The sequence below is a fragment of the Canis aureus genome, chromosome 31, assembly GCF_053574225.1.
Source record: "Canis aureus isolate CA01 chromosome 31, VMU_Caureus_v.1.0, whole genome shotgun sequence".
Lineage (NCBI taxonomy): Eukaryota > Metazoa > Chordata > Mammalia > Carnivora > Canidae > Canis > Canis aureus.
The window spans coordinates 40,578,413-40,604,674 of NC_135641.1; the positions used below are offsets into that span (position 1 = coordinate 40,578,413).

At 43.1% G+C, this 26,262-nt stretch overlaps 1 protein-coding gene across 8 annotated transcripts in view; it reads right to left on the bottom strand.

Moving 5' to 3' along the window:
* Positions 1-10,958: 10,958 nt before the first annotated feature.
* Positions 10,959-26,262, bottom strand: part of PLD1 (phospholipase D1) — a 204,572-nt gene continuing 189,268 nt past the window's right edge. For all 8 annotated transcript variants that reach the window (XM_077880343.1, XM_077880346.1, XM_077880345.1 and 5 more), the window contains 3 exons: positions 25,466-25,619; positions 17,709-17,826; positions 10,959-16,082 (listed from right to left, as the gene is read on the bottom strand). In XM_077880343.1, the coding sequence (XP_077736469.1) occupies positions 15,858-16,082; positions 17,709-17,826; positions 25,466-25,619 (497 nt within the window). In that variant the 3' untranslated portion in view covers positions 10,959-15,857. The remainder of the gene's footprint in view (positions 16,083-17,708; positions 17,827-25,465; positions 25,620-26,262) is intronic.

Genomic DNA, 26,262 nt, shown 5'->3' on the forward strand with positions numbered 1-26,262 from the left:
CAAAAGAATACTTTTCCCTTAAGCTTTTCATATAGTATCATTTCAGAGCTGTTATAATGACCATTTTGTTCATTAAAAAAAAAAAAACCATTGCTTTCAAAAACCACTGCATTTGTGGTAGCTTTCTCTCAGCAATAAAGCTGTCAAAGAGGAATGCTTCTCTCTTCTATACCTCTCTTAACTTCTAAAAAGGCAAGGTGTCTTACTAACATGTTATGTGCAAGTACATTTTAAAAATGAAATCAGGTTGGGATGCTTGAATGGCTCAGCGGTTGAGCATCTGCCTTCGGCTCAGGGCGTGATCCTGGAGTCCCAGGATCAAGTCCCACATTGGGCTGCCTGCATAGAGCTTGCTTCTCCCTCTCCCTGTGCCTATATCTCTGCCTCTGTGTGTGTGTGTGTGTGTGTGTCTTTCATGAATAAATAAATAAAATCTTAAAAAAAAAAAAAAAGAAATAGAGATGCCTGGGTGGCTCAGTGGTTGAGCACCTGCCTTTGGCTCAGGCTGTGATTCCAGGGACCTGGGATTGAGGCCCACATTGGGCTTCCTGCATGGATCCTGTTCTCCCTCTGCCTTTGTCTCTGCCTCTCTGTGTCTTTCATGAATAAATAAATAAAATCTTTAAAAGTAAAAATATAAAAATATAAAAATATAAAAAATGAAATCAGGTGAAACAGATCCCACTCCTTACAATAGAAAAATGAGTTGAGGTTGGCTTATGTGAACAAGAAATACCATGGCTTAATTGGAATTCAGGTTCTTGAATACAATGGAGTTCTTCTCCAAGTGCTGGAAATCTATCATGAAAGAAATCTATCACAGCATTTGACAACCACTGAACAATTCTTACAACAGAACTCAATGTGAATATGAAGACCAAAGGCTTCAGAATTTTTACAAGCACAGGAGGGTGCTTGACATCTTCCGGGATGCAGTTATCTCCAGACAATCCACTCATGAAAAGAATAGAGCAATAATCACGGGCACCTGGGTGGCTCAGTCCATTACGCATCCTACTCTTGGTTTCAGCTCCAATTGCAATCTCATGGGTTGTGGGATTGAGCCCCACGTTGATCATCACCCCCCACCCCCAGCTGGGCTCTGTGATCAGTGGGGAGTCGGCTTGAAAGATTCTCTTTCTTTGCCCCTCCTCCCACTCACTCATGTGTCCTCTCTCTCTCAAATTAATAAATATATCTTAAAGTAAAAAGAAGAGAGCAATTACCTAGTATCTACTAGGAAAACAAGAAATCTGGAGAAAAAAAAGGAGTATTATGGCCAATGTGTGTGGTAGCTAGCTGCCGAGATAACTCTAGTAATCTCTGCCTCCTGGTATTCATGTGTGAATACTCTTCCCTCACACCGAATAGGACTGACTGGTGTAATCGATACAATATCATTGTATGATGTTTATGATTTCCAAGGCTGGGTCATAAGAGACATGTGGCACTTTGCTCTCCCTTGGGCTATTCCCTTTGGGGGAAGCCAGGGCCATGCTGTTGTGAGGTCACACAAGCAGTGCTCTAGTATGAGGACTTTCATGGCAGCATGTGTGTGGTGATGGAGAGCTGGAGAGAACCTGAGTGCCAATCTTTGGAAAAGTAACAGGCGAAGTGTGGTGATTACGTAACATCAGACACCATGATTACCCTCAAGAGATGAAACCTAGATACATCAACATAGCTCGATATTAAAAATAGTGCTTTGTCAGAAATATCGCCCACGCTGATAAAAAATCCTCAAACAACAATACACATTTTGCAAGAAAACATTCAAATAGAAAAGATATACAAAAATAGCTGAAAATGCTGACGTATGGCAGGGAGGGGAAAATGAATAGGGCATGGAGATAAAAACAATCAAATTAATTAAATGAGAGAAAAATCTTAAATTCTAGTTAGTTAGCATACAGCATAATATTAGTTTCCAGTGTTCAACTCAGTGATTCAGCCCTTCCACACAACACCTGGTGCTCATCACAAGTGTGCTCCTTAATCCCTATCACCTGTTTTACCCATCACCCCATTCCCTCCTCCTCTGATAACTGTCCGTCTGTTCTCTATAGTTAAGTTTCTTGGTTTGTCTCTGTCTCTCTTTTTCCCCTCAATGATCTTTTGTTTCTTAAATTCCACATATGAGTGACGTCATGATATTCATCTTTCTCCGGCTGACTTCTTTCACTCAGCATCACACTCTCTAGTTCCACCCACATTGTTGCAAATGTAAGAGTTTGTTCTTTTCTATGGATGAGTGATATTCCATTGGATATATACACCACTTCTTTATCCATTCATTAGTTGACAGACATTTGGCTCTTTCTGTAATTTGGCTATTGTTGATAAGGCTGCTATAAACGTTGGGGTGCCTGTATCCTTTCGAATGAGGATTTTTGTATTCTTAGGGTAAATAGCTAGTAGTGCAATTGCTGGATGGTAGGGCAGTTCTCTTTTTAACTTTTTGAGGAACCTCCAAACTATTTTCCAGAGTGGCTGCACCAGTTTGCATTCTCACCAACAATCTAAGAGGATTCCCCTTTCCTCGCCAACACCTGTTGTTCCTTGTGTTGTTAATTTTAGCCATTCCGACAAGTATGAGGTGATATTTCCTTGCAATTTTGATTTATATTTCCCCTGAAGATGAGTGGTGATGAGCATCTTTTCATGTGTCTATTTTTTTAAGATTTTATTTATTTATTCATGAGACACACACACACAGATGAGACAGAGGCAGAGACACAAGCAGAGGGAGAAACAGGCTCAGGGAGGGAGCCTGATGTGGGATTTGATCCAGGGTCTCCAGGATCATGCCCTGGGCCAAAGGCAGGTGCTTAACTGCTGAGCCACCCAGGGATTCCCTCATGTGTCTGTTTAAATTCTCATTTTATGATGTTGAGGTATGATCCCTCTCCCTACTCTGTTGAGGGTTTTTATCATAAATGGATGTTTTAATTTGTCAAATGCTTTTCTCGACATCTATGGAGAGGATCGTATGGTTCTCATCCTTTCTCTTACTAATGTGGTGCATCATGGTGATTGATTTATGAATATTGGACCACACTTAGAGCCCAGAAGTAAATTCCACTTGATCATGGTGAATGATTATTTTAATGTACTTTGTATTTGGTTTGTTAGTATTTTATTGAGAATTTTTGCATCTATGTTCATCTGGGATGTTGGCCTGTAGTTCTCTTTTTTAGTGGAGTCTGTCTGGTTGTGGTATCAGCATAATGTTGGCTTCGTACAATGAGTTTGGAGGTTTTCCTTCCATCTCTATATTTTGGAACAGTTTGAGAAGAATATTTATTAATTCTTTAAATGTTTGGTAGAATTCACCTGTGAAGCCATTTGGCCCTGGACTCTTGTTTTTTGGGAGATTTTTGATTACTGATTTTATTTCTTTGCTGGTTATCAGTCTGTTCACATTTTCTATGTTTCTAGGAGTTTATCCATTTCTTCCAGATTGTCCAATTTGTGGCATATAGTTTTACATAATAGTCTCTTAGTTGTATCTCTGTGGTGTAGCTATTTCTCCTCTCTCATTTGTGATTCTATTTATTTGGGTCCTCTTTCCTTTCTGATAAGTCTGACTAGGGGTTCATCAATTTTATTAATTTTTTTCAAAGGACCAGCTCCTGGTTACATTGATCTGTTCTATTGTTTTCTTAGCTTCTATATCATTCATTTCTGCTCTAATTTTTATTATTTCTTCCCTTCTGCTGGCTTTAGGCTTTGTTTGTTCTTTTTCTAGCTCTTTTAGATATAAGGTTAGGCTGTTTATTTGAGTTTTTCTTACTTCTTGAGGTAGGCATGTATTGCTATAACCTTCCTGTTGGAACAAATTTTGCTGCATCCCAAAGGTTTCAGCATGTTATCATGTTTTCATTTTCATTTGTTTCCCTGTATTTTTAAATTTCTTCTTTGATTTTTCTGGTTGACCCATTCATTGTTTAGTAGTATGTTGTTTAACCTCCATATATTTGTGGTCTTTCCAGATTTTTTCTTGTGGTCGACTTCAAATGTCATAGCACTGTAGGCAGAAAACATGCATGGTATGATCTCAATCATTTTGTACTGGTTGAGGTCTGGTTTGTGACCTAACATGTGATCTATTCTGGAGAATGTCCCATGTGCACTTGAAAAGAATATGTATTCTGCTGCTTTAGGATGGAATGTTCTGAATTTATCCATAAAGTCCATCTGGCCCAGTGTGTCATTCAAAGCCACTGTTTCCTTGTTGATTATCTGCTCAGATGGTCCATTGATGTAAGTGAGGTGTTAAAGTCCCCAACTATCATTGTGTTATTATCAATATCTTTTATGTTTGGCATTAATTGTTTATATATTTGGGTGTTATGTTGGGTGCATAAATATTTACAATTGTTAGATCTCCTTGTTGGATTTTCCCCTTTATGATGATATACTGTCCTTCTTCATCTCTTCTTATAGTCTTTGGTTTAAAGTCTAGTTTACTTGACATAATTATTGCTACTTCAGCTTTCTTTTTTAAGATTTTATTTATTTATTTGAGAGAGAGAGTGAGCAAGAGATAGAACACAAGCAAGGAGGGGCAGATGAAGAGGGAGAAGCAGAATCCTTGCTAAGCCAGGAGCCTGTCATGGGGCTTGATCTTGGGACTCCCCTCATTTTTTTATTATTATTATTTTTTCCTTGCATTTAATTCTTTTGTTTACTTTTTATGTTTTTTTAAATATATTTTTTAAAATTAGAGTTCAATTTGCCAACATATAGTATAACACCCAGTGCTCATCCCGTCAAATGCCCCCCTCAGTGCCCATCACCCAGTCACCCCAACTCCCCTTCCACCTCCCCATCCACCACCCCTTGTTCATTTTCCAGAGTTAGGAGTGCCTCATTGTTTGTCACCCTCACTGATATTTACCATTCATTTTCTCTCCTTTCCCCTTTATTCCCTTTCACTATTTTTTATATTCCCCAAATGAATGAGACCATATAATGTTTGTCCTTCTCCGATGGACTTATTTCACTCAGCATAATACCCTCCAGTTCCATCCACGTCCAAGCAAATGGTGGGTATTTGTCGTTTCTAATGGCTGAGGAATATTCCATTGTATACATAGACCACAGCTTCTTTATCCATCATCTTTCGATGAACACCAAGGCTCCTTCCACAGTTGGGAGGTACCCTCTGGTTCTATATACTGTAAATTCCTCGACTCTCCCTGGAGCTTCCCAGTGCTGCTTGGTTGCTCCTCCCCTGTCCTTCCAGCTGGTCTCTGGGGGCAGGGCTGCTGTGCTGACTCTCAGGTGTGTGCACCTGCAGGGGATTCCCCGCCCTCACCGGGTGTGCGGCTCAGGTGAGCTGTTGAACCCGTGAGGCCCCTGTTTCCCTGGGGGCCCCGCCCCTCCCAAGGACAGGGTGACACCAGGAGGGACAACAGCACTGGCGGTGGCCAGGTCTCCAGCCCTGGAGTCAGCTCCCCCAGTAACCACCTGTAGCTCCCAGTCCACACTGGCCTAGGTGCTCCAGGGGTGCAGGGTGCTGACCTGCACAGCTTGGGGGTGCCCACGGGGGAGTGTCCTCGCTGTCCTGTGCCCTCCCCTGCCCCCGCTCAGAGGACCCCCCTCCCTGAGCCCCTCCTTTTCTGGTGACCCCGGGAATGGAGGGGTCCCTGTCCCTCCTGTGGCCCTGCCTGACTTCCCTGCTGAGCACTTTTCCATCAGGGAAGAGTCCCGTGGATTTTTTTCTGCTTCTCCAGGGCAGAGCTTCCCTGTCCCGAGGCTCCCCACCCACCTTGGCCCGGCTCCTGGGGGTGCCTCCCCCACTTGGTTCTTTTTTATTTTATTTTTTCCCCCGCCTTCCTACCTTGTTAGAAGCGCAAACCCTCTCTGTAGCGTTGGGCTGTCCTCTCTTGAAGTCTCAGGTAGAAGGTGTAGGGGTTGAGGATGGTTTGACAGGTATCCAGGTGAGCTGGGGGGCCAGGTGGGCGAGGCCCCGCCCCTCCCCTCACTGACTATGCAGGTGTCTTTAGGCCTAAAATCAGTCTCTTGCAGGCAGCATACAGGCTGCTCTTGTTTTTTTTTTTTTTTTTTTAAGATTTTATTTATTTATTCATGATAGTCACACAGAGAGAGACAGAGAGGCAGAGACACAGGCAGAGGGAGAAGCAGGCTCCATGCACCGGGAGCTCGACGTGGGATTGGATCCCTGGTCTCCGGGATCGCACCCCGGGCCAAAGGCAGGCGCCAAACCGCTGCACCACCCAGGGATCCCTGCTCTTGTTTTTTAATCCATTCTGATACCCTTGTTTTTTTCACTGGAGTATTTAGTCCATTTATCCTCAGAGTAATTATTGATAAATATGTACTTAGTCCTGTTTTCTTACTTGCTTTGTCATTGTTTCTGGAGATTTTCTCTGTTCCTTTCTCGTCCTTGTTACTTTTGGTTTTCCCTTTCCACTCAAAGAATCCCCTTTAATATTTCTTGCAGGGTTTGTTTTATGGTCACAAAGTCCTTTAGTTTCTGTTTGGGAAACTCTTTATCTCCCCTCCTAGTCTGAAAGATAACCTTGCTGGATGGAGTATTCTTGGCCACAGATTTTTGAGTACATCATGCCGCTCTTTTCTGGCTTGTCAAGTTCCTGAGGAGAGATCTGCAGCTGGCCGGATGGGTCCTCCCCTGTAAGTTAGGGACTTCTTTTGTTTTACTGCTTTTAAGGATTCTTTTATCACTATATTTTGCAAGTTTAATTACATTATGTCTCGGTGTTGGTCTGCTTTTATTGATTCTGATGGGAGTTCTCTGTGCCTCCTGGATCGGGATGTCTGTTTCCCTCCCCAGATTAGGGAACTCTTCAGTTATTACTCCTCAAATAGATTTTTGTTTTTCTTCTTCTAGACTTGTGTTCATTGCATTTTTTTAAATTCATTGCATTAAGCTTGTTTCCAATCTCAGTTATTGTATTTTGCATTTCTGATCCTTTTATCTCTGCAGTAAGGGTCTCTCTGAAGTCTTCCATTTTTTTCTCAAGCCTACTGAGTATCCTTATGATCATTGTTTTTAAATTTTCCGTCAGGCATATTACTTATATCTATTTTGCTTAGATCTCTAGCCATGGCCTTATCTTGTTTCATTTGGGATGAATTCCTCTTCTTGGCATTTCATCTAAGTCGCTTTTTCTCTGTGTTAGAAAAGGCTGTTATGTTTCCTCCCCCTGAGAGTAATGGCCTTATGAAGATGAGGTTATGTAGTGTCGAGGGCCTGGCGCTTGAGGAAGTGTCTCCAGTGTGTGCTGCATGCACTTTGCTGCTGTGTTTTGGGTGCTCTATCCTCCAGGCCATTCACCTCCAGAGGCCCCCCTGGCCTGCAGTGGGGATTGGTGGTTCTTGGCCAGAGTGTGGCCGGCTTGAGCTAGGTGCGCTCTGGTCGGCTTGTTACATGAGACTTGTTACTACTTCCGCTAGAAATGAAGCCTTGCAGAACTCTCTGATCTGATCAGGAGACATGGTGTGGCCAGGGCTTTGGGGAAGGGGTGATCACACTGAGCTGAGCCAAGCTTGACCGAGAAGGGCATTTGTACCAGAGTGCAAGGGTGTGGGACTTGGAGCAAGTCGGTTAGGAAGCCAGTATTGGGCTGGGCTGCCCTCAGCAGGTGGCTCTGCACGGATGCTGAGGGGTGGGAGAGGGAAAGGGTGCCAGCCAGCTCCTTAGTCCCTATACAGGCGCCTCTGTGAATGCTACCTCTCAGCGATGCCCTCCAATAGTTATCTGGGTGCTAACTATGGGCTGAGAGGAGCCTAGGGCTTTCCTGCTTTGCCGTCATCTCAGCTCCTTTCTCCAAAGGCCCAGACTTTAAAAAGAGAGGGCACATGGGAGAGTGAGAAAGAAGAGTTGCATCCAGTGACCCCTCAGACCAGTTTTCAAAACGAAGGGGGGGAATCAGTGATAGAGCTGGGTTGTTCTAGATGGAAAAGCGGGTAATTAAGCAGGTGAGGGGAAGGTGACGTAGACTGCCAGTCAAGAACTTCCAGATTTTCGCTTCACTTTGGAGTCCCTGTGTCTTTATCTAGGAAAGGCATTGTAATGTAAGTTCCTTAAACAGGAACAAGGGTCACGAGAAAAGGCTCCGGAAATTGGTCTTTATTTTAAAAGGCATTTAAAAAGTGCTCCTTCTGTTGTTTTTCCCAAATCACCAAGTGCTTGCCTGCTGAGTTATGTGGGGCAATGCTGACCTAAGTCCTTGGGGCTACTATCCAGCAAGCGAATAGTAGTCAAATATCCTGGGGAAAACTTTTGAATTTTAATTTTTCATGATCTTTCCAATGAGGTTTTGTTCTGATGTTTAAAAATGCCATTATGACTGATTTAACTCATAGTTTCCATTTATGAAAAGTGATTGAGACTTAAATACTGAAGAAAACTTTGGAAATCCAAATTGGATTTGGATACCGCCTACCTCTGAGCTCACTGGCAGCAGCAGTTGAGGTTCCCCACGTTGCAGCTTTGCCTCATGGGCTTCTTGCTGCTTCTCCACCGGCTCTCTCTGACCCACAGCAGTTTGCTGAGCCCATCTGCAGGAAAGTTCCAGAAATGCCTGGGATTTGACATGGCAGGGGGCAATCTTCAACCAATGAGAAATGGGAGCTGGTGGGTAAGGATAGCAGCCTCCCCAGCTTTCAGGGGTCTAAGAACCATCAGGCCCTGCTGCCTTCAATGGGAACCTCCTCTTTCATCTACTCGTGATTGTCTTTGCCCGTCGTGGGCTTGCTTTATCCCTTCCTCCGATGGGCTTCCTGAGAGAGTGAGGACTAAGTAACCAGGCTGCAGGTGGGCACACAGCTGGCAGGGAAGCCCCCCACCCTGGGGGGGGATCACCTGAGAAGACGCGGGAGCTTGAGCCAGAGTGTGGGGACATGAAATGTGGAAAGGGGAGCCGCGGTGATTTTAAAGAGTGACCAGTTGCCTGGAAACCAAGGAGAGCTTCAGCCAGGCCTAGGGAGTTAAACACCGAATGTGTCCACGTTGAAAAAGCCAGTGAGGTACAAAACTAGGCAAAAAGAATCTATGTTTCAAGAAGTCAGGGACTTGGTAGTGACTGGAAGGGGTGGGGACAGAAATTGGGGTGCTGCTGAGCTGTGTACCTTAAACATCAAGCTGCCTGTTTGTCATATATGCACTTTCTGTGGGTATGGTATATATTAGTAAAAAGTGTAAAGGAACCAGCAGTAGGTCAGTTCAGGTGGGGCGGCTGGAAACCAGATAGCAGTAGGTCATATTGCCGCTAGAATGTGAAAAATGAAAAATGGAATACCCTGAAGAAGCTTGACTCTATCAGCTGTCCATTGCTGTGTCACAGACCATCCCAAAACGTAGGGGCTTGTGACACTGACTGTTTCATTTGCTTATAATTCTGTGTGTCAGCCACTTGGGCTGGGCTCAGCTGGGTGGTCCTTCTGTACTTTCTCAGGCATCGGCCTGGGTCGGGGTGATCTAGCATAGCCTCACACCCATGTCAGGCAGTTGGTGCTGGCTGTCATCTGGACCTCTCTCTTGGCTTGGTCTCTCATCCTCACTGGGTGCCAGCATTTTAGGAGGATAAGAGTGGAAGTTGCAGTCTTCCTGGGGTGTGGGTTTGAAAGTTGTACAGTATCATTGCAGCTACGTTCTTCTATTGGTCAAAGCAAGTCATAAGCCCCCTCCCACCCCCACCCCCCGGTTTCCTAGTAGGGAACGGTGGAGACCTAGACGGAGCAGGACTCACCTTCAGGGGCCAGCTGTTCGGCTCCAACAGGGATTGATGCTCCGTGTCCCATTGCTCCTAGACATTCTGATTTTGCATAAAAGTCAGAAACCTAAAATGTCATGTGAAATCTCTCAATTTTTATATTTAGCAACTAATTCATGATGTTAAACATTACATGGTCCAAATAAGTATGCCTCTGAACTTGATGTAGCCTGTGAGCCTTGAAACTCTGCCTCAGATTAGAGCAAGAGTTAGAATAATAGAGACCATCATTCTCCAATAGAAGTGGAAACGAATTTAAGAAATCCATACTCTCTCTTTGGCCTGTGGGCCATCAGGCCATGACTTTTGGTTTATTTCTGAGTACAGGAAACCAACAGTGTAAAATTTGGAGAAAATCACCTTTTACTCCTTACCCTTAGACACCTCCCTATGCCCTCTCTCCAGCTGAGAACCTCCACTTGGAAACTACTATTTTTATTTTAGTAATTCTATTTTTTAATTGAAATATAGTTGATATACAAAATCCTATTACTTTTAAATATACATCATAGGGATTCAGCATTTTTACACATTATAAAACGATCCCTAAGATCATTTTAGTTAGTCTAGTTATTCTCTAGAAATCACAATCATTTTATTGCCTTCTGGAAGTACGAAAGAAGTCCAGACCATGGGTGTGGGCATGGGGTGTATTGTCCTCTCTATTCAAGATGGCCTGTCTCACTTTCAGAGAGGGGATGAAAGACATGTGCTAAAGAAGATGAACATTTATTCTCTTTCATTCCAGTCTTTGCTATTTTCTTCAGCTTGGTAGTTCCCATACTTGCACCCAAATGCCTCTTATTTCAGGCACTTTCTTATTTTGAGAATGGAAGTAACTTTGCACTCTCAATTCACTAGAACATGGGCACCATGAAGGGCCACCTGGTGTGACTTGTTCACTGATGCACCCCCACCACCGCCCACTGGCCTTGCTCAATATGTGCTTACTGGAAGCTGTCTCAGTCTTTTAATAGAAATCCGCCACCTCACTCTATCATCGCACCTCAGAGGCCTGAGAGTAGCAGAGGATGCTGAGACTCTGAGGTTGACCTTCGCAAGGACCCACGACTGGGCTGCGGGGCAGGGTTCCGCAGACACACGGTTCTGTTTCAAGCTCAGACATGCAGCAGTCTGGCTCTCAAAACCCCAGTGCGGAACGAGGAGTCTGGTTTTGAAATAAAGGGACACTGCTGATTTCACACTTTTTAATTATTTAATTAATGAATATTTACATTTTAAAAAAAAGCATTTAAGGAACCCGGCACAGAGAGCATTGATTGTGAGGCAGAGAATGGATACATGCATCATTTCCAATGTTTCACAAAGGGAAAGTTCATGGGAAACTGAGTCTCCTGGGTTCACAGTTCTGAATACAAACCCTTCAGCCTATCCATCCTCATTTTAACACCTTAGTTACAAACATCAGTCAACCATGTATGCTTATGAATGCCCAGCTGGGAGAAGCCTGCTTTAGCTGACAACATCTCTTTCCAGAACCAAAAATCACATGATTTTATTCCTGAAAGGACTTGACCTTATTAGAATAAATCCACTGTAGAATGTTGGGCTCTGGGATAGGGACACTTGGAAACCTTGTTAAGGAAGAGATCAGGCTTCATCTAAATCTGTTTGGTTGAGGTCCTCTGGACATTCTCTGCTCTCACTAGAGGAAGGATCGGTAGGCTTTTCTTAAAGATGGTGAATATTTTAGGATTTGCAGATCATTTGGTCATGAATGCATGTAAATGAATGGATGTGGCTGTGTTCAAATCAAACTTTATTTACAAAAACAGGAGACCCGGCCTTGGTGTGCCATGTGCTGCAGTAGAGGTGAGGCTAGGAGCCTGAGTTCTGTCCAGAATATCAATATATTCTGAATGGATGCTCATTGCCAATTCTTTGTGGGGGTTTTTTTGTGTGTGTCAGTGGTATGTACTCCAGCGGCAATACTTTGAAGTTTTAGAATGGTTTAGGAGAATATCAGTACCTTTGGCCCAGATTATTTTGTGGGAAGAAATCCAAGTAGATATACATTAGGAGGACATGATGTTCTGTTTCCTGGAGTCAAGCAGATTTAGGGTGACATTCACTTACATGCATTTATTAAGAGTAAAGTAAAGGACTATAGCTGCTTAGGGGTAGGAAAGAGTAAGTGAGCCTGAATTTTGGTTGGATTGCCATCCTAGTCTCTGACTTTGCAACTTCCAAATATCGGCATGACCAATTTTCATGTATCTTACGTTTGATTACTGTTTTAAAGTTAAAAATAGTAGAAAGGAGAAAGAAAATGGCCTACAAGAACATAAGTCATAAAACATCTGGTTCCTTTAATGAATGCTTCCAATCTTAAGTCAGTCAGGACTGTCTGACATATTAATTAAATGCCAGTGAGAATCATTATCATTTTATGGTACCTGTCCACTCCCCTAAAAATACTGTGAATTCACTGACTTTTCATCTGCAACTTTCTGAGAGATGCTGATGAATTCCTTTTCTCATGAATTTCTAGATTCAAGAATTTCTCAAGGTCCATCCATTTTAAACCTCCAAAGTGCCAGTAGTAATTGGCCTCAGAGGATCTTCCAGGGAAATAAAAATGTATTCATAAGCACACTTAAAGTCCTTTAGCATTTGCTCATTTTATCCAAGAGAGAGATGAGAAGACGTGAAGGATCCTCTTTGCCCCCTGCTACATAGGGTGACAGACATCAGAAAATGCTCAAGCGCCATATCAGATCAGGGATGTTAAAAAGACGATTACCTCTGTCAAAAAATAATCATATTTTGTCAGTCGCTTAGAAGAGTAAGGTAAACTGAAAATTTGTTGTAGGGGCCTAATTTTTTCAGAAACTCTTTTCTTGTCCTCTAAAATGGATTACATAATCAGGAGGTGCTCTGCTTGGGGACAGAGGCCAAGGGAATAAGGAGTGAGGAGATACAGGAGGAAGTGCAGGTTCCTCCGATGGGTAGGCAGGTCTGGTCTGGCTGTGGCCTGACATCTGCAGAAAGGCTGCTTTGCCTGCTGCTCTCAGCTGGGAGACTGTTCATTCATGAGCTATTACAATTTCCCAAGTTAGTACATAAGAGATGAACGGCTCATGGTTTTGACTACCTACAGATGAGATTTCCTTCCAAGGGTGCTGTTAACACAAAACCAGTAACCTCTCCAAGCCTCTGCGTGATGCATTAGAGTTGAGAGTTAAGAACATCCCAAAGAAGGGCGCGTCCCCACGTGGACACTTGATACGGAGCAAATGCCTGCTCCTGACCGGCGATGTTGAGTATCCTCTAACAACAAAGCTTGGACAATCTGAGTAGTTTGAACAGCTATTCTACTTTCTACCATTCATTTTGTACAATCACAGAATTTTTCTTTCTTGAAAACAAAAATTGTTCCAGAGATTACCAGAATATTGGGTACAGCATTGAGGGGCATTTCAGGAGATTACAATCGATTAAAAATGTCGACCAGATTCCTAATAGCTTTTCAAGGCTTTGAATCATTTGCATTTTAAAGTTGATATCAGATATTGCAACATTAAAGATAAATTATTCTAACTTCTATTATCAGATGGTAGTGGGGTTAAAATGATGAGTAATCAGGCCACGCAGTATGCCTCGTGTCCATACCCCATGTGACTTTTGCAGAACGCTGCCCTGTGTAAGCTGCTATTGCAAATAGGTAACTATTGCACAGAATCTTCCATAGAATCCACCCAGGTAAAGCTGGCAGCCTCTCATCTTTGCAGAAGAACATCTTGCCTTTGAAAAAAATGCAGCAGAAAGGAAACTTGCCACAGAAACCACAGGAAGATTTCTTGCCTGAGACTCTGAAAGTTTGTCATTCCGTTAGCTCTCCCCTCCACCTCATTTATTCACCCACCAGTTACTGAGTACCTCCAATGTGCCAGGTACTGTTCCAGGCTCTGAAAATACACTGTGAACAAGACATAGCAAAGTCCCTGCCCCATGGAGCTTACATTCAAGCAGGGGGGACACAGATGAGCACTCAAATCCATGATATCACAGTGTTCAAAAGAGCCTAGAGATATCCTGCCTGAGATCTGTTTCCTGCCTCTCCTCACTCATGGACAATGACAAAGTCAAGGGAGAGGCCACTAATGGGCCACAGCAATTTCACTAGTCCTACCTCCACCGTCTCTCAGTTGGATGAACTCAAGTGAGACCTTCAACCAATCTGGGCCTCGGTTTCCTCATCTATAAAATGGGGAGAGGTTATATTAAGTGATTTGTTTTTTCTTCTAAAGGGAAGGGGACCTTTTGGGCTTTTATTTTTCATGGTATTAGGAGAGCATTTTGAACAAAATCAAAAGCCAGTGTGTTGACTGTTTTAGTTTTAAAAATATTTAAAAGTAAACTATAAGAAATCCTTAGGTTTTCCACATCCACTCAACACTTTAAATGCCAATTTAAACTTCATCAGTAGCAAATGTCTTATTTACAGCTGCCATACAATGAAGTCTTTTCACCATCTTCAGCTGAAAAAGTATTTATTCATAAAGCACAGTCCTACCTCATTTGTGAAAGGTTCTCTCGCTGCAAAGTCCTCTCCTGAGTGTGACACTCTCTCCTACTCACCCAGATTATTGACTTTGTGCTCCTGTTTAATGTTTCCCAAGCTCTATGAAAACAAGGATTGGGTCCTTGCTTTTTTGAGGAATGACCCCAATGAGATTCATACCCGGTAATACACACATGTGTCATCAGTGCACCTACATCATGTTTCATGGGCACGGGCCTTCTGGGAACCCACCTCAGCTCTTCAGGCTGTCAGAATAGTTCTGCTCAGTAAAATTAGAGCTATGGTGTACCAAAGGGTACACTACTATTCAAAAAGGAAAAAAAAATGGGTTTCCAGAACAATTCATAGACTAGGACGATGTGAATTAATGAAGATCCTAACTTCTTTGGAAGCCTGGTGGAATGTTAATGCATATTTAATAATGCCAGTTAAGTAGCACATACTTTGCAATCAATTAATTTTTCTTAAAGAAGGTAACATAGCTGGAGAGCTGAATGTCAAAGTTAGGTTCCTACTTATTAAGTTGGTAGGAGTTATGAAGCCTCCGGTTCTCTTGAAAGACAACTTGCATTCAGTGGCTTGATTTTCCAATGTTGAAATTCAAATTTCAATCAATCCAGAAGCTAAGGATGATAGGAAATTTTATACAACTACAAGGAATCTTCTTTTGTCTGGGTCAGATCTCCATGGCTGCCTTGGAGGCTTCTGAAGCCTGTATGCTCTGTCTCTGAGTTTTAGCAGTTGGCGTGAAATGAAATATCCAACACGTGTTTTCAAATTTGATCGGGTGGGCCTTATCAAAAGAACATAGTTTGTCATTGCCTTTGGAGGCAACGTGAAATCTCTGCCTCAATAACCAAATTTAATTCCTTCCTGTTGCTCTGTGGTGTGAAGATCTATAGTGTCGATGTTATCAGACGCGCCTGTCATGGGCTGCTGTGTACAGAATGTCTGCCCCCATCCTTTCGGTCCCTGCAAAGGGAACATCCTTGGTTGGGTGAACACTACTACTTCAGGACCAGATGGGCAGGGGCATCCCATGTCACCTGGAAGAACCCGGAAGCAGCATCACGACGCCTTCTAGTAATACACAGCGTCTCAAACAGTGTCTGCATGTACTATGAAGTGAGGGCAGGTCCAGCAGTCATCGGCTGCATAAATGAGGGTCAGAGAAGAATAAGGAGGTTTTGACAATTTTTGGCAACCTAGATCACAGGTACAGATAAATTCTTGTTAGCAAAGGAAAGGCACTTCGGTGTCCATCGTGGAATCTGAGCATGTGTTTAAGTTGTTGAGCGTGTGCTACCAATCAGGATACGGTCCCTTTTTCACAAGGATAAACAGGAGGAATTATAAAGCCCACCTGATGTTCAGTGTCCTTATCTCAGTAGGACTGCAGCCCTGCCCGGCCAACCCAAAGGGTCCACAGGGTGGAAACAAGCGTGCCTCAGGCAGGGCTGGCTGTGGCTGTGAGGATCTCCATAAAGTCACTGTGTGCAGTGTACTTTTCAAGGAGGAAGTCCTTGAGCTGCAAACGAATACAACCCTTAGGTCCAAACCTCTGTGGGCACCATGGCTTCTTTGGTCCCAACGGAAGGCAGTAGGCTTTCTTCAGACAAGAAGTAAAAGGGGAATTGCACTAAGAAGCCACGAATCTTTTTCAGTTCTTCCTCAGCTCTAATGGGATCTTCCCTTGCTAATATGGGCTTGGTTATAAAGTCTCTCAATTGAATTAAATTGTGTACTTCATCATTGGGAAGGCACCGGAACACCTGATTAAGACACAAATAGGAAGAAACTAGGTCATAAGTTTAAAAGAAAAGATAGCCCCTTTATGGAAAATATTCATTCCAACTGATGAAATCTTTGCTTTATGAAACACGTAGTAGTTGTATGCTACAGCACACACCTGACTGAAGAGTTGCTTCTCTTATTTGCTACAAAGAGACTACTAGATTTGCTTTCATCCAAAAAAAAAAAAAAATCATAGGTCGATCCCTCTATCTGATTTACACAAGTCATCGATGTCGTGATAAAGTCAAGCTAGTGGTACAGGAATTCCACTGATGTTACTTCACATTAAGGTTAAGTTTTTTGATAATAATTCTCCAAATTTCACTGGAGGTTCTGGTCTAAGAGGAAAACTGCATATTATGTTTTTTATTTTCAAAAATGTCCATATCTGTACCTTAAAGTTATCAATTGTACACTTAATTTGCCAATTGCAAATGAGCTTCACATACCAGAATACTTCCCTCCTAGAAATTTCAGCACGTATTGAGAATAAGGATGTGCCTATACAACCCCAATATTATTCTCACACCTCAGAAAACCAATTCCAAGTCATTTAAGATATGGTCCATATTCAGATTTATCCTATTAATCCCAAAATGTTTTTTTTTTTATAGCTGCTATCCTCTCCTCCCATGAGGATCCAAACAAGGGCTGTGCACTGCATTTTTAAAATTACATTTTAAAGGACTCCATGCACATGACCTATTTGATCATGGCCTTGAGTCCTCAGCATGAAGTAAAGCTATGGAGACTGTCATGTTTCATTAGGAATGATGAATTCTCTGTGCTGGAAGGGACGTTGGCAGTCATGAAGAAGAACAACACACTCTTATCTAGTTTCTGATAGATGGTCAGCAGATCTCAGCTTGAATAGTTTCTATGAGAGAAAGCTGACTACTTCATGAAGTAACTCATTCCACTGTTGGACAACTCTTAACTCTTCTACATTCTTTGTCATAAGCCATGGAGAGAACTTAGCAAAAGATACATTTAGCCTCCCTAACATATGGAGCTTGTTTTAAAACACCCTTCCAAAAGTAGAGCTGCCCAACAAAGGAAGTGTTTCATTATTAATAAATTCCATCACAGGAATGGATACCATTTATTATGCACTATGTGCTAAATACATTTAAAAAACTATTCTTTATTTTCATAACCACCCTCATGAATATCTTGCCCACTTTATAGGATAAGAAAGGAAGGCTCAGAAAGTCAAATCACTACACACAAATTTGTATCACCAGCAGCTGGGTGAGCTGGGTTGAACCCAGGTCTGACTCATTTTGGGATTCCATCTGCCTTTTTTCTCTTTGTCACTAGACATGTCCAAAGGCTGGGTAACCACCTTCTAAGGATGCTCATGATGGGATCCCACAGTCAGATGAGAGATCAGAATGCCACTAATGGCTCTTCTACACCATAATCCATGATACTTTTTGACTCTGTTTTTTAATATCTACAAAGCGGTATTTTATTACAACTTGGAAATGTACTGGATTTTTACACCCATTAACATTACTCTGCACCAATAATATACAGTAATAATGACGTGTTTTTGTGGTGTGATTCAATGAAAAAGGTAGGGAGAGAGATGAAAACCTCACCTTATCATATATTGTAGCATTTCGAGCTGCCGTTGCAACCCACACCTCCTTGAAGAATTTGTCACTCACTGGATCCTGAATGTTTTCACTTGGGTCAGAAAGATAGCCAAGGACAACCCTGCAATACAAGTACCTTCCAAAATGAGTAACTGAGATAAATAAATTTGCTGCAAGCATTGTTTCTAATGGTAATGTAATTCAGGCACTCAACCATAGCAGTCCTTTTTCTTTTTTTTTTTTTCTAAGGAAAATCCAAGGAAACCATTAAAACTGTGTGTGCGTGCGTGTATAAAATCTTGATTGCATAACCAAACCAAACCAAACTAAGAAAACCCAAGCTGTTCTGATGCTTGAAAGTTTTAACTATTGGATAGATAGATCTGAATTTAGTTCTAAGAGACTCCTTGGAATTTGGCCTAAGGGAGTGAGAAGTTTGAAGATAGGGTTAGCATTCAAACCATAGGCCAAGGGGTGCCTGGGTGGCTCAGCTGGTTGGGAATCTGATTTTTTATTTTGGTTCATGTTTTTTAAAGATTTTATTTATTTATTCATCACACACACACACACACACACACACAGACACACACAGGCAGAGGGGAGAAGTAGGCTCCATGCAGGGAGCCCGACGTGGGACTTGATCCCAGGATTCCCAAGATCACGCCCTGGGCCAAAGGCAGGTGCTAAACTGCTGAGCCACCCAGGGATTCCACCCCCCCACACTTTTTTTTTAACAGGCCTCTGATGCACATCCAGCAGGTTAATCCTTTAAGAGAACATGACCTGGCTACTCTCATATCCCCAGAGTGCCTGGCAAAAAAAGCCACATACTAGATGTTGTCTGACTTGATCATATATAGATAGTGGACTAGAAACAATACGAAATTCTCAAGCAAAGCAAGATAAGTTTTAGAGGTCATATTTGAAAATGATGAAGACCCTTGTACTTAGAGAATGCCTTGAAGTAAAAAAACAAAACAAACAAAAAAACCAAAATCAACCATTTTCACGTCACTCCCGTGAGGTACAGAGTACATGATTCCCATTTTGCAGACGGGAAGCTAAAATCTGGAGACACACTATTGGCAAAGCTAGATTTCAAATGGAGTCTAAAGCCCTGTCTCACATGCCTGATAGGTTCAAAGAAGATCAAAGAGGCTTGTGTTATACTGAAGACAGAAGTGAGGAAATAGGTCTTAGAAGGACTTTGGCTTTTATACTGAGTGAAACCGGGACATATCGCAGACACTGGAGCAGAGGAGTGACGGGATCTGACTTGCGTATGAAAATACGGCTTCTGTATTCAGAAGGGCAAGGGCTGCGGCAGGGAGACCACGTAGGAGCTCCTGCAGTAATCGGAGTGAAGGGTGAGGATTCCTTGGGCAGTGAGGAGGCTGTAGGGCCAGCAGGCTGTACTGACGGAGCAGGTATGCAATATGAGAAAAAGCGTGGCATCAAGGATGATGGGTGTTGGCGTGAGCATCTAGAAAAATGTAGTTGCCATTGGCGGACATGGGGAGTTCTGTTGGTAGAGCCAGTTTGTGGGAGAAGACCAGGAAATCAGTTCTGAACCTGTTGAGACTTCCATGAAACATTCCCGGGGTTATCAACGCAAAGTAGGCAGCTGGAGCAATGAATCCGGAGCTGGGGGGAGAGGGCCTGGGTGGAGATACGCATTTGGGAGTTGTTCTTATATATATTCATAAAGCCATGGCACTTTAGCTGGGTTCCCCCAAGGGGTGAGTGTAGACAGAGAAGAGGACCTGCTGTGCCTCAGTGGTAGGGAGCAGGAGGAGCAGCCAGCGAGCCCGCAGAAAAGCGAGGGTGTGATATCCTGGAACCACACAAAGTTCTCCAAGGAGAACTGGGTCAAATTCAGATGAGAACTGACCATTGGATTCCGCGGTAGAGGTCATTCTAGTGTTACTCTCTATATATTTAAATAAATGTGGATTCACGTCATCATTTTTTAATGGTCGCAGAATTTCCCATCATGGAAAATTTTTTGAACCAATGATTTTGTTATGACCTTTTGGGGGGGTTTCCAGGTTTTCATTATAATGAACAATTTCCCAATGAACATAAGTTGTTCATCGTGTATAATACTTTGTGAATTTATGAATTTTTTCACCAGGAAAAGTTTTAGAATTAAACTTGGCTTCAAGAAAGGCTGTTCCCACACATATACTGTCACCGTGCAGGCTCTCCCCAGTCATCTCCAACATTATTAATTCCTGAAAAAGCACAGCCAGTCTTACAGGGATAAAAGGACATCTCATTTTAGTTTTAGTCTGCACTTTTCCCACTCTATAAAATAAATTCTTTAAAATAAATGGATTTGGCACCATGGGCTCCCTAGGATTTTTAGAGTTTTATACTCTAAAAATTTTATTTCCACTTCAAATACTGTCTCCTTCAGACTCTATAGGAATAACTTTTAAAACAGATTTAAGGGATGATGTTTGCACACAGATGCTGGCTATTCAATAAGATTCAAAGCAAACTCGGAATGCACCAAATCTGAAGTTATGACAATACATCAATTATAATAATACTTTTGATGGGGATCAGGTCTAACCAGCCAAAAACTGAGCAGAAAGAACGTTTCTGGGACTCTGCTTTTAAATCAAAACAATAGGTAACACCACGTGTCCCCCAAGGTATCAGTTCAGAACTTGATTGCAGAGTAAGTATTTAAAGAAGCCTATAACAGATCATTTTTAATAATAAATGATTTTCCCTGTCTGTTTTCTCATGTTAAAATGCACGGTAAAAATAATATGAAGTACTCTGGATATTCTTTTGAGGACTAAGGTTTGACAGAAAACTAGTCAGATTCAATGTTGGTGTGTATGACGGGAATTATTTAATGTTTAATTGTTTATGCATCAGTGGGACAGGAGGAAAACTGCAGAAGATAGTTTCTGTTCTTTCCATTCCTCATGTCTGTCACTTTACATGATTCTGAGCTCTACTTGGGTGGATAATGGTTTCTGTTGAGTGATGGTTACATCTGTACAGTTGGATAATTTTCTGGGACTTAATGAATTGTTCGGCACATAGTTGCAACATTCAATGCAGTACTCTGATGTTTGACTCTATTTAGAATTGATTTCACATTGAAATGTGTCTATTTCTATTCAAAAATAACCCAGATGGAAAATGGATTGAAGCTGCGTTTATTTTATTTTATTTTTCTAGTGAGAAAATGGCTGTATTCTAGGACCCAATATTATATTGAGAACATTTCCTAATAAAATCAACACAAGGTTTTTGGTATGGTGCTTTTTAACATATTATCTGTGTTGGCCACTGGGGCAAAGTGAAAATGTTTGTTCAAAAACAAGTGCCCCTTTTAAACAATTTGAAAATTGTCAATAAAATAAAAGCACCTAAGAATATGCTTAGCATGAAATGTTTAAGAGCAGCATAAAATAGCAGGTTAAAATAAAACCCTAACGATTACTGAAGAGCAATGCCCCTCCCAGGAATGCAAACCCTAGAGTTTCATTAGAGAAAAATTCAAAAAGAATTTAAATAAATTGAAGCTTATACTTTGTTCCTCCAGAGGATGATTCAACATTATAAATATGTTAATTCTTTTTATATAAATCTATACGTCTACTGTAATCTCAACAACAACAAAAAAAAATGAAGAGAACATGAATAAAGAATTCCAAAGTTCACATGGAAGAGTGAATGTTTAAGAGTAGCCAAGATTTTTCTGTCAATGAATATTGATTTGGGAAGTGGGGTGGCAAGAAGCAGTATTAAAGCACAGGCTACAAGGATTAAAGCGGTGTCACACCCGGATGCAAATAAGACAACTATGATAGCACCAGAAGGAGAGACTAGAGATGCGTGAGGATATATAGCAATGTGGAGGCCCTGCATGTTGGAGAGGCAGAGAGTACCGCACATCATTCAGATCTGGACCAACTGGTAGGTTTGGGGTGGAGGGAGGGAGTTGGAGTCCCTACCTCACTTCTTACATTAAAATAAATTACAGATGTTAAATGTAAAAGCAGTATCAAATAAGCACTAGAAGAAAATGCAGTATTTGATCTTGGGTTGGGGAAACTCTACTAAGAGTGTAAGAAAAGGAAGAAAATAATCTGGATAGATTTGATTAGATTTTTGAGTTTCCCCCAAATACTTTTTTTTTTAAGATTTTATTTTATTTTTATTTATTTATTTTTCATGTGTGATCTTTTTGTATCTGGCATCTTTTTTTAAAAATATTTATTTATTTATTTATTTATTCATTCATTCATTCATTCATTCATTCATTCATGAGAGACACACAGGAGAAAGAGGCAAAGACACAGGCAGAGGGAGAAGCAGGCTCCATGCAGGGAGCCCGACGTGGGACTTGATCCCGGGTTCCCAGGATCAGTCCCTGGGCTTAAGGCGGCGCTAACCACTGAGCCACTCATGAAAGACACAGAGAGAGAGAGAGAGAGAGAGGCAGAGACATAGGCAGAGGGAGAAGTAGGCTCACTGCAGGGAGCCTGATGTGGGACTCGATCCCAGGACCCCGGGTTCATGACCTGAGACAAACGCAGGTGCTCAACCCCTTAGCCACCCAGGTGCCCCTCCCCCAAATACTTTAAAGATGATGCAAAGTCAATTGACAAATCAGATTTGCAACCAGTATGACAAAAGAATTAGCCTTGCATATACTTAAGTTACTCATAAATCACTCAAAGAAAGGGAAACATTCCAACAAAAATGGACAAAGGACATGAATAGGCTAGGTAATTTCTAAAAGAATAATTACCAGAACAAGATGGCTAATGAACACATTTGTTTAAGACCTCAAAAAATGCAAATTAAAGTAATGAAATTCCATCTGAAATCCAACAAATTGGCAAAGATTAAATAAAATAATAGAATGCAGTGTTGGTAAAGACAGGAGGAATAAGCCCTCTAAAGCGTTAGTAGCAAGATAGTAAGACATTAGAGAGTAAAAGCAGCAGCATACTTCCTTTGATTAGAAATTCCATATTCAGGATCTAGCTAAGGAAACAATTAAGAAGGTAAAGAAGATGCTACCTATAAATATATCCGCTTATTTGTTTATTTATTGTAAAGATTTTATTTTTAGGTAATCTCTATAGCCGACATGAGGCTCGAACTCACAGCCCTGAGACCAAGAGTCACATGTTCCCTGGACTGAGCCGGCCAGGCCTCCTTATATCCACTTTTTTAGACCACTGAAAAACCTGCCTGTCAATGAGGTAATAGTTAAAGGAGTCACAGCATACCCACATGATGTAATACAATGCAGTCGTTAAATGTTATAGAAGAATACTTAATGACACAGAAGCATGTAACACTATTTAAATAATACAGAACTTCCTAGGACTGCAAGAACCTAATTATGTTTTTAAAAAGAAATACAGGATAGTAATACATACGTACAGAACAAAGTGGAATGGTATAGAGCAAATGTTAAAGCTGCTAGCTCTGGGCAGTGTGATCACAGATGAATTTAATTTTCTTATTGCTTAACTGTATTTGCCAAATTTTCTGCCACAAAAATATGTTGTAATCAGAACCACCTACACCTTTATAATTATTATACATTTAGAACGTTATAAAGAAGCTCACGCCCCCCCTTTTTTTTTTAGTGCAAAAGGGTGGTTTTATTCAAGCACAACACAGGACAGGACCCATGGACAGAAAGAGCTGCCCTGGGGATGTGAGGAGCAATTGAGTCTATACTCTGGAGTTGGGGGAGAGAAGGAAAAAGGGAGGTGCTTAAATGGACTTGCATATGCTAAAGACAACCCTCTTTAGCATTTTATTATTTTTTTTAAAGATTTTATTTATTTATTCACGGGAGACACAGAGAGACACACAGAGGCAGAGATACAGGCAGAGGGAGAAGCAGGCTCCATGCAGGGAGCCCGATGCGGGACTCGATCCCAGGACTGTGGCATCACACCCTGAGCCGAAGGCAGATGCTCAACCACTGAGCCTCCCAGGTGCCCCAACCCTCCCTTTAAAGAGAAAAATTCTCACAAAACTGACAAGACAAGTATTTCTAGTTTACATCATGAAATATTTGCTTCCTCATCTAGGCTGCAGCAGGCCATCCATCAGTGGGCTGGTGGACAGGGTACTCATTTTAATCTCTTCCCTGCTAAACAAAACAAATTCACATGAGAAGCTAATTGAAATACTAATGGTCTGAAAAACCTCTTACTGGCAAAACAATTAGTAACCAGGGCAATAAATGTAGCCATAAAAACTGTGAGGAAGTATTGACAGATTTTTGAGGGATAGATTTGCTGAGCTCCTGGGCCTGAGGGAACAGAGGACCCCTCTCTGGAACTGAAGGAATGGAAGCTTATCTTGCTTCTCAGAGGCCGGAGCCTGGACCTGCTAGATACAAGGGCAATGGGAGCAATGGAACCAATGGAACCAATGGGGGCAACGAGGGCAATGGGGACAACGGGGGGCAACAGGGCCAATGGGGCCATTGAGGCCAATGGGGCCAACGGGGCCAACGGGGGCAATGAGGCCAACAGGGCCAACGGCTGCCAGCACTTGCAGGGAGCAAGCCCTCCTTACACTCCTACCTCAAGCCAGCCCGTTTCCAAGCTCCACCATTCATGCCCCAGGGTTAAGACAACAGTGCTGCGAAGCATCTGTTCCAGGCCTTTCTCCCAACACCTTAATGCTTACTCAGGCCACCGCTGCATCTCAGCACGGAGGCCACAGCCAAAAGCCATCGCTGGCAGGTACAGCTCTAGCATCATGGACTGAGGGCCCTAGGTGTAGGGAAGGGTGTGCTCTGGGTGTTCCCCGAGTGAAGTGACAGGTCGGGGCTAGGTTCTAGAAGGACCACTCTGACCACCGAGACTCCATTATAGGGGCTGGCGTGGGGCCGGTTAGAGCCCAGCGAAGACTCACTGAGGGTCCCATGGGCCTTGCCGCCCACCCAGTGTTCTCTCGGCACCGATCAGGACCAGACTCCCATCCTCTTGGAGAAGATCAGGAATCTGTCATGTCTGGGGCTGAGGTTTCTAAACGTCACTCTCAGCATCACGGGCACCCTCCTTCAATAATTTCTAGTACGTGCCTGCATTACTGGGACTATTACAATTTTTAAAAACAGACTTGCTTTCAAAAACTCACATAGGGGCGCCTGGGTGGATCAGCTGATTCAGTGCCCACCCCCTGGTTCCAGCTCAGGTTGTGATCTGGGGGTTGTGGGAGCCAGGCCCCCCAGGGGGGCTCCACACTCCACGGGGAGGGTCTGCTTGAGATCCTCTCTCTCCCTCTGCTTCTCCCCCCATTCACTCGCTCTCCCTAAAATCAATAAAATCTTAACAAACAAACAAACAAACAAACAAAACCCAACCAGCCACTAGATGGGTAGAGCTGGCCTGGTCGTAAATCCATGAATCAACTTAAAATGCTGTTTTTCTCAATTAGCCATAAAAATAATCCAAAGGATTAAAATCGAAAACGTCAGGGATCCCTGGGTGGCTCAGGGGTTGAGCATCTGCCTTTGGCCCAGGGTGTGATCCTGGAGTCCCAGGATCGAGTCCCACATCGGGCTCCCTGCATGGAGCCTGCTTGTCCCTTGGCCTCTCTCTGTGTCTCTCATGAATAAATAAATAACATCTTTTTTTAAAAAAAATAATCAAAAATGCCCGTGGCCGGCGTAGGCCGTCGGGCACACTCCTGGGGCTCGCTCGCAGCCCGGGAGACACTGCTGCGCCCGGAGAGCGGCGGCGCGGGCGCACCTGAAGCACTGCAGCCGGAGGCCTCGGGCGAAGCGGCCAGCGGGGTACGCCTGTCCGTCCATGACCGAAGGGACCGTCTCCGTGTCCTGCACAAGCACAGCCATTTCGCTGTCGCGCCTTCCCAGCATGCTGCGGTCGTTGATGTTGGCAGAGCCTGGAACGGGAGACAGTGACCTGGAGCAACCTCTCGGCAGAGCAGGTGCATCGCCCCCCACCCCCGGCCCGGTCGGTCTCTGCTAAGAAAACCTGGCTTGTGTTCAGGTTGCCGAGAGATGCTGGGGAAGGGGGGGTCCCCCGACCCGGGCAGGAGGCCTGATCGGCCTAAGCCAGTGCCGGGAACCCCGTGATTTTTCCCCGTGACCGACTGGCTTGGGACGGGCACTTGACCTCATCGTAGCCAGGGTGACACGAGGGAAGGCCTCGGGGCTTCCTTATGAACACACCGGGACGCTGGCTCTTCCAGCCTTTTGCTATTTCGGTCCCAGTGTGGGACGAGGCCACGGTTCCAGAAGCTGCGGGGACAAGCAGGCAGGCCAAGGGGGCCGAGCACTGGGAAGACAGACTCGGGTCTTCGAGTCCCTGAGTCAGGCAACCTCCTGACCCGCCGGTGTGTGAAATGATACCTTTGCTCATCGTTTCACCCACCTGGGGCTGAATTTCCCATCGGGTGGCTCAAAGGAGTCCAACTGATAAATCCTTAAGCTCACAAAGGAAAAAGACTCAGCAGTTCAGTCCGGTCCCGTCAGCTTTTAGACTTGGTCTGCAGAGCCGTAGGACTTGACTCACGGCCATATAAT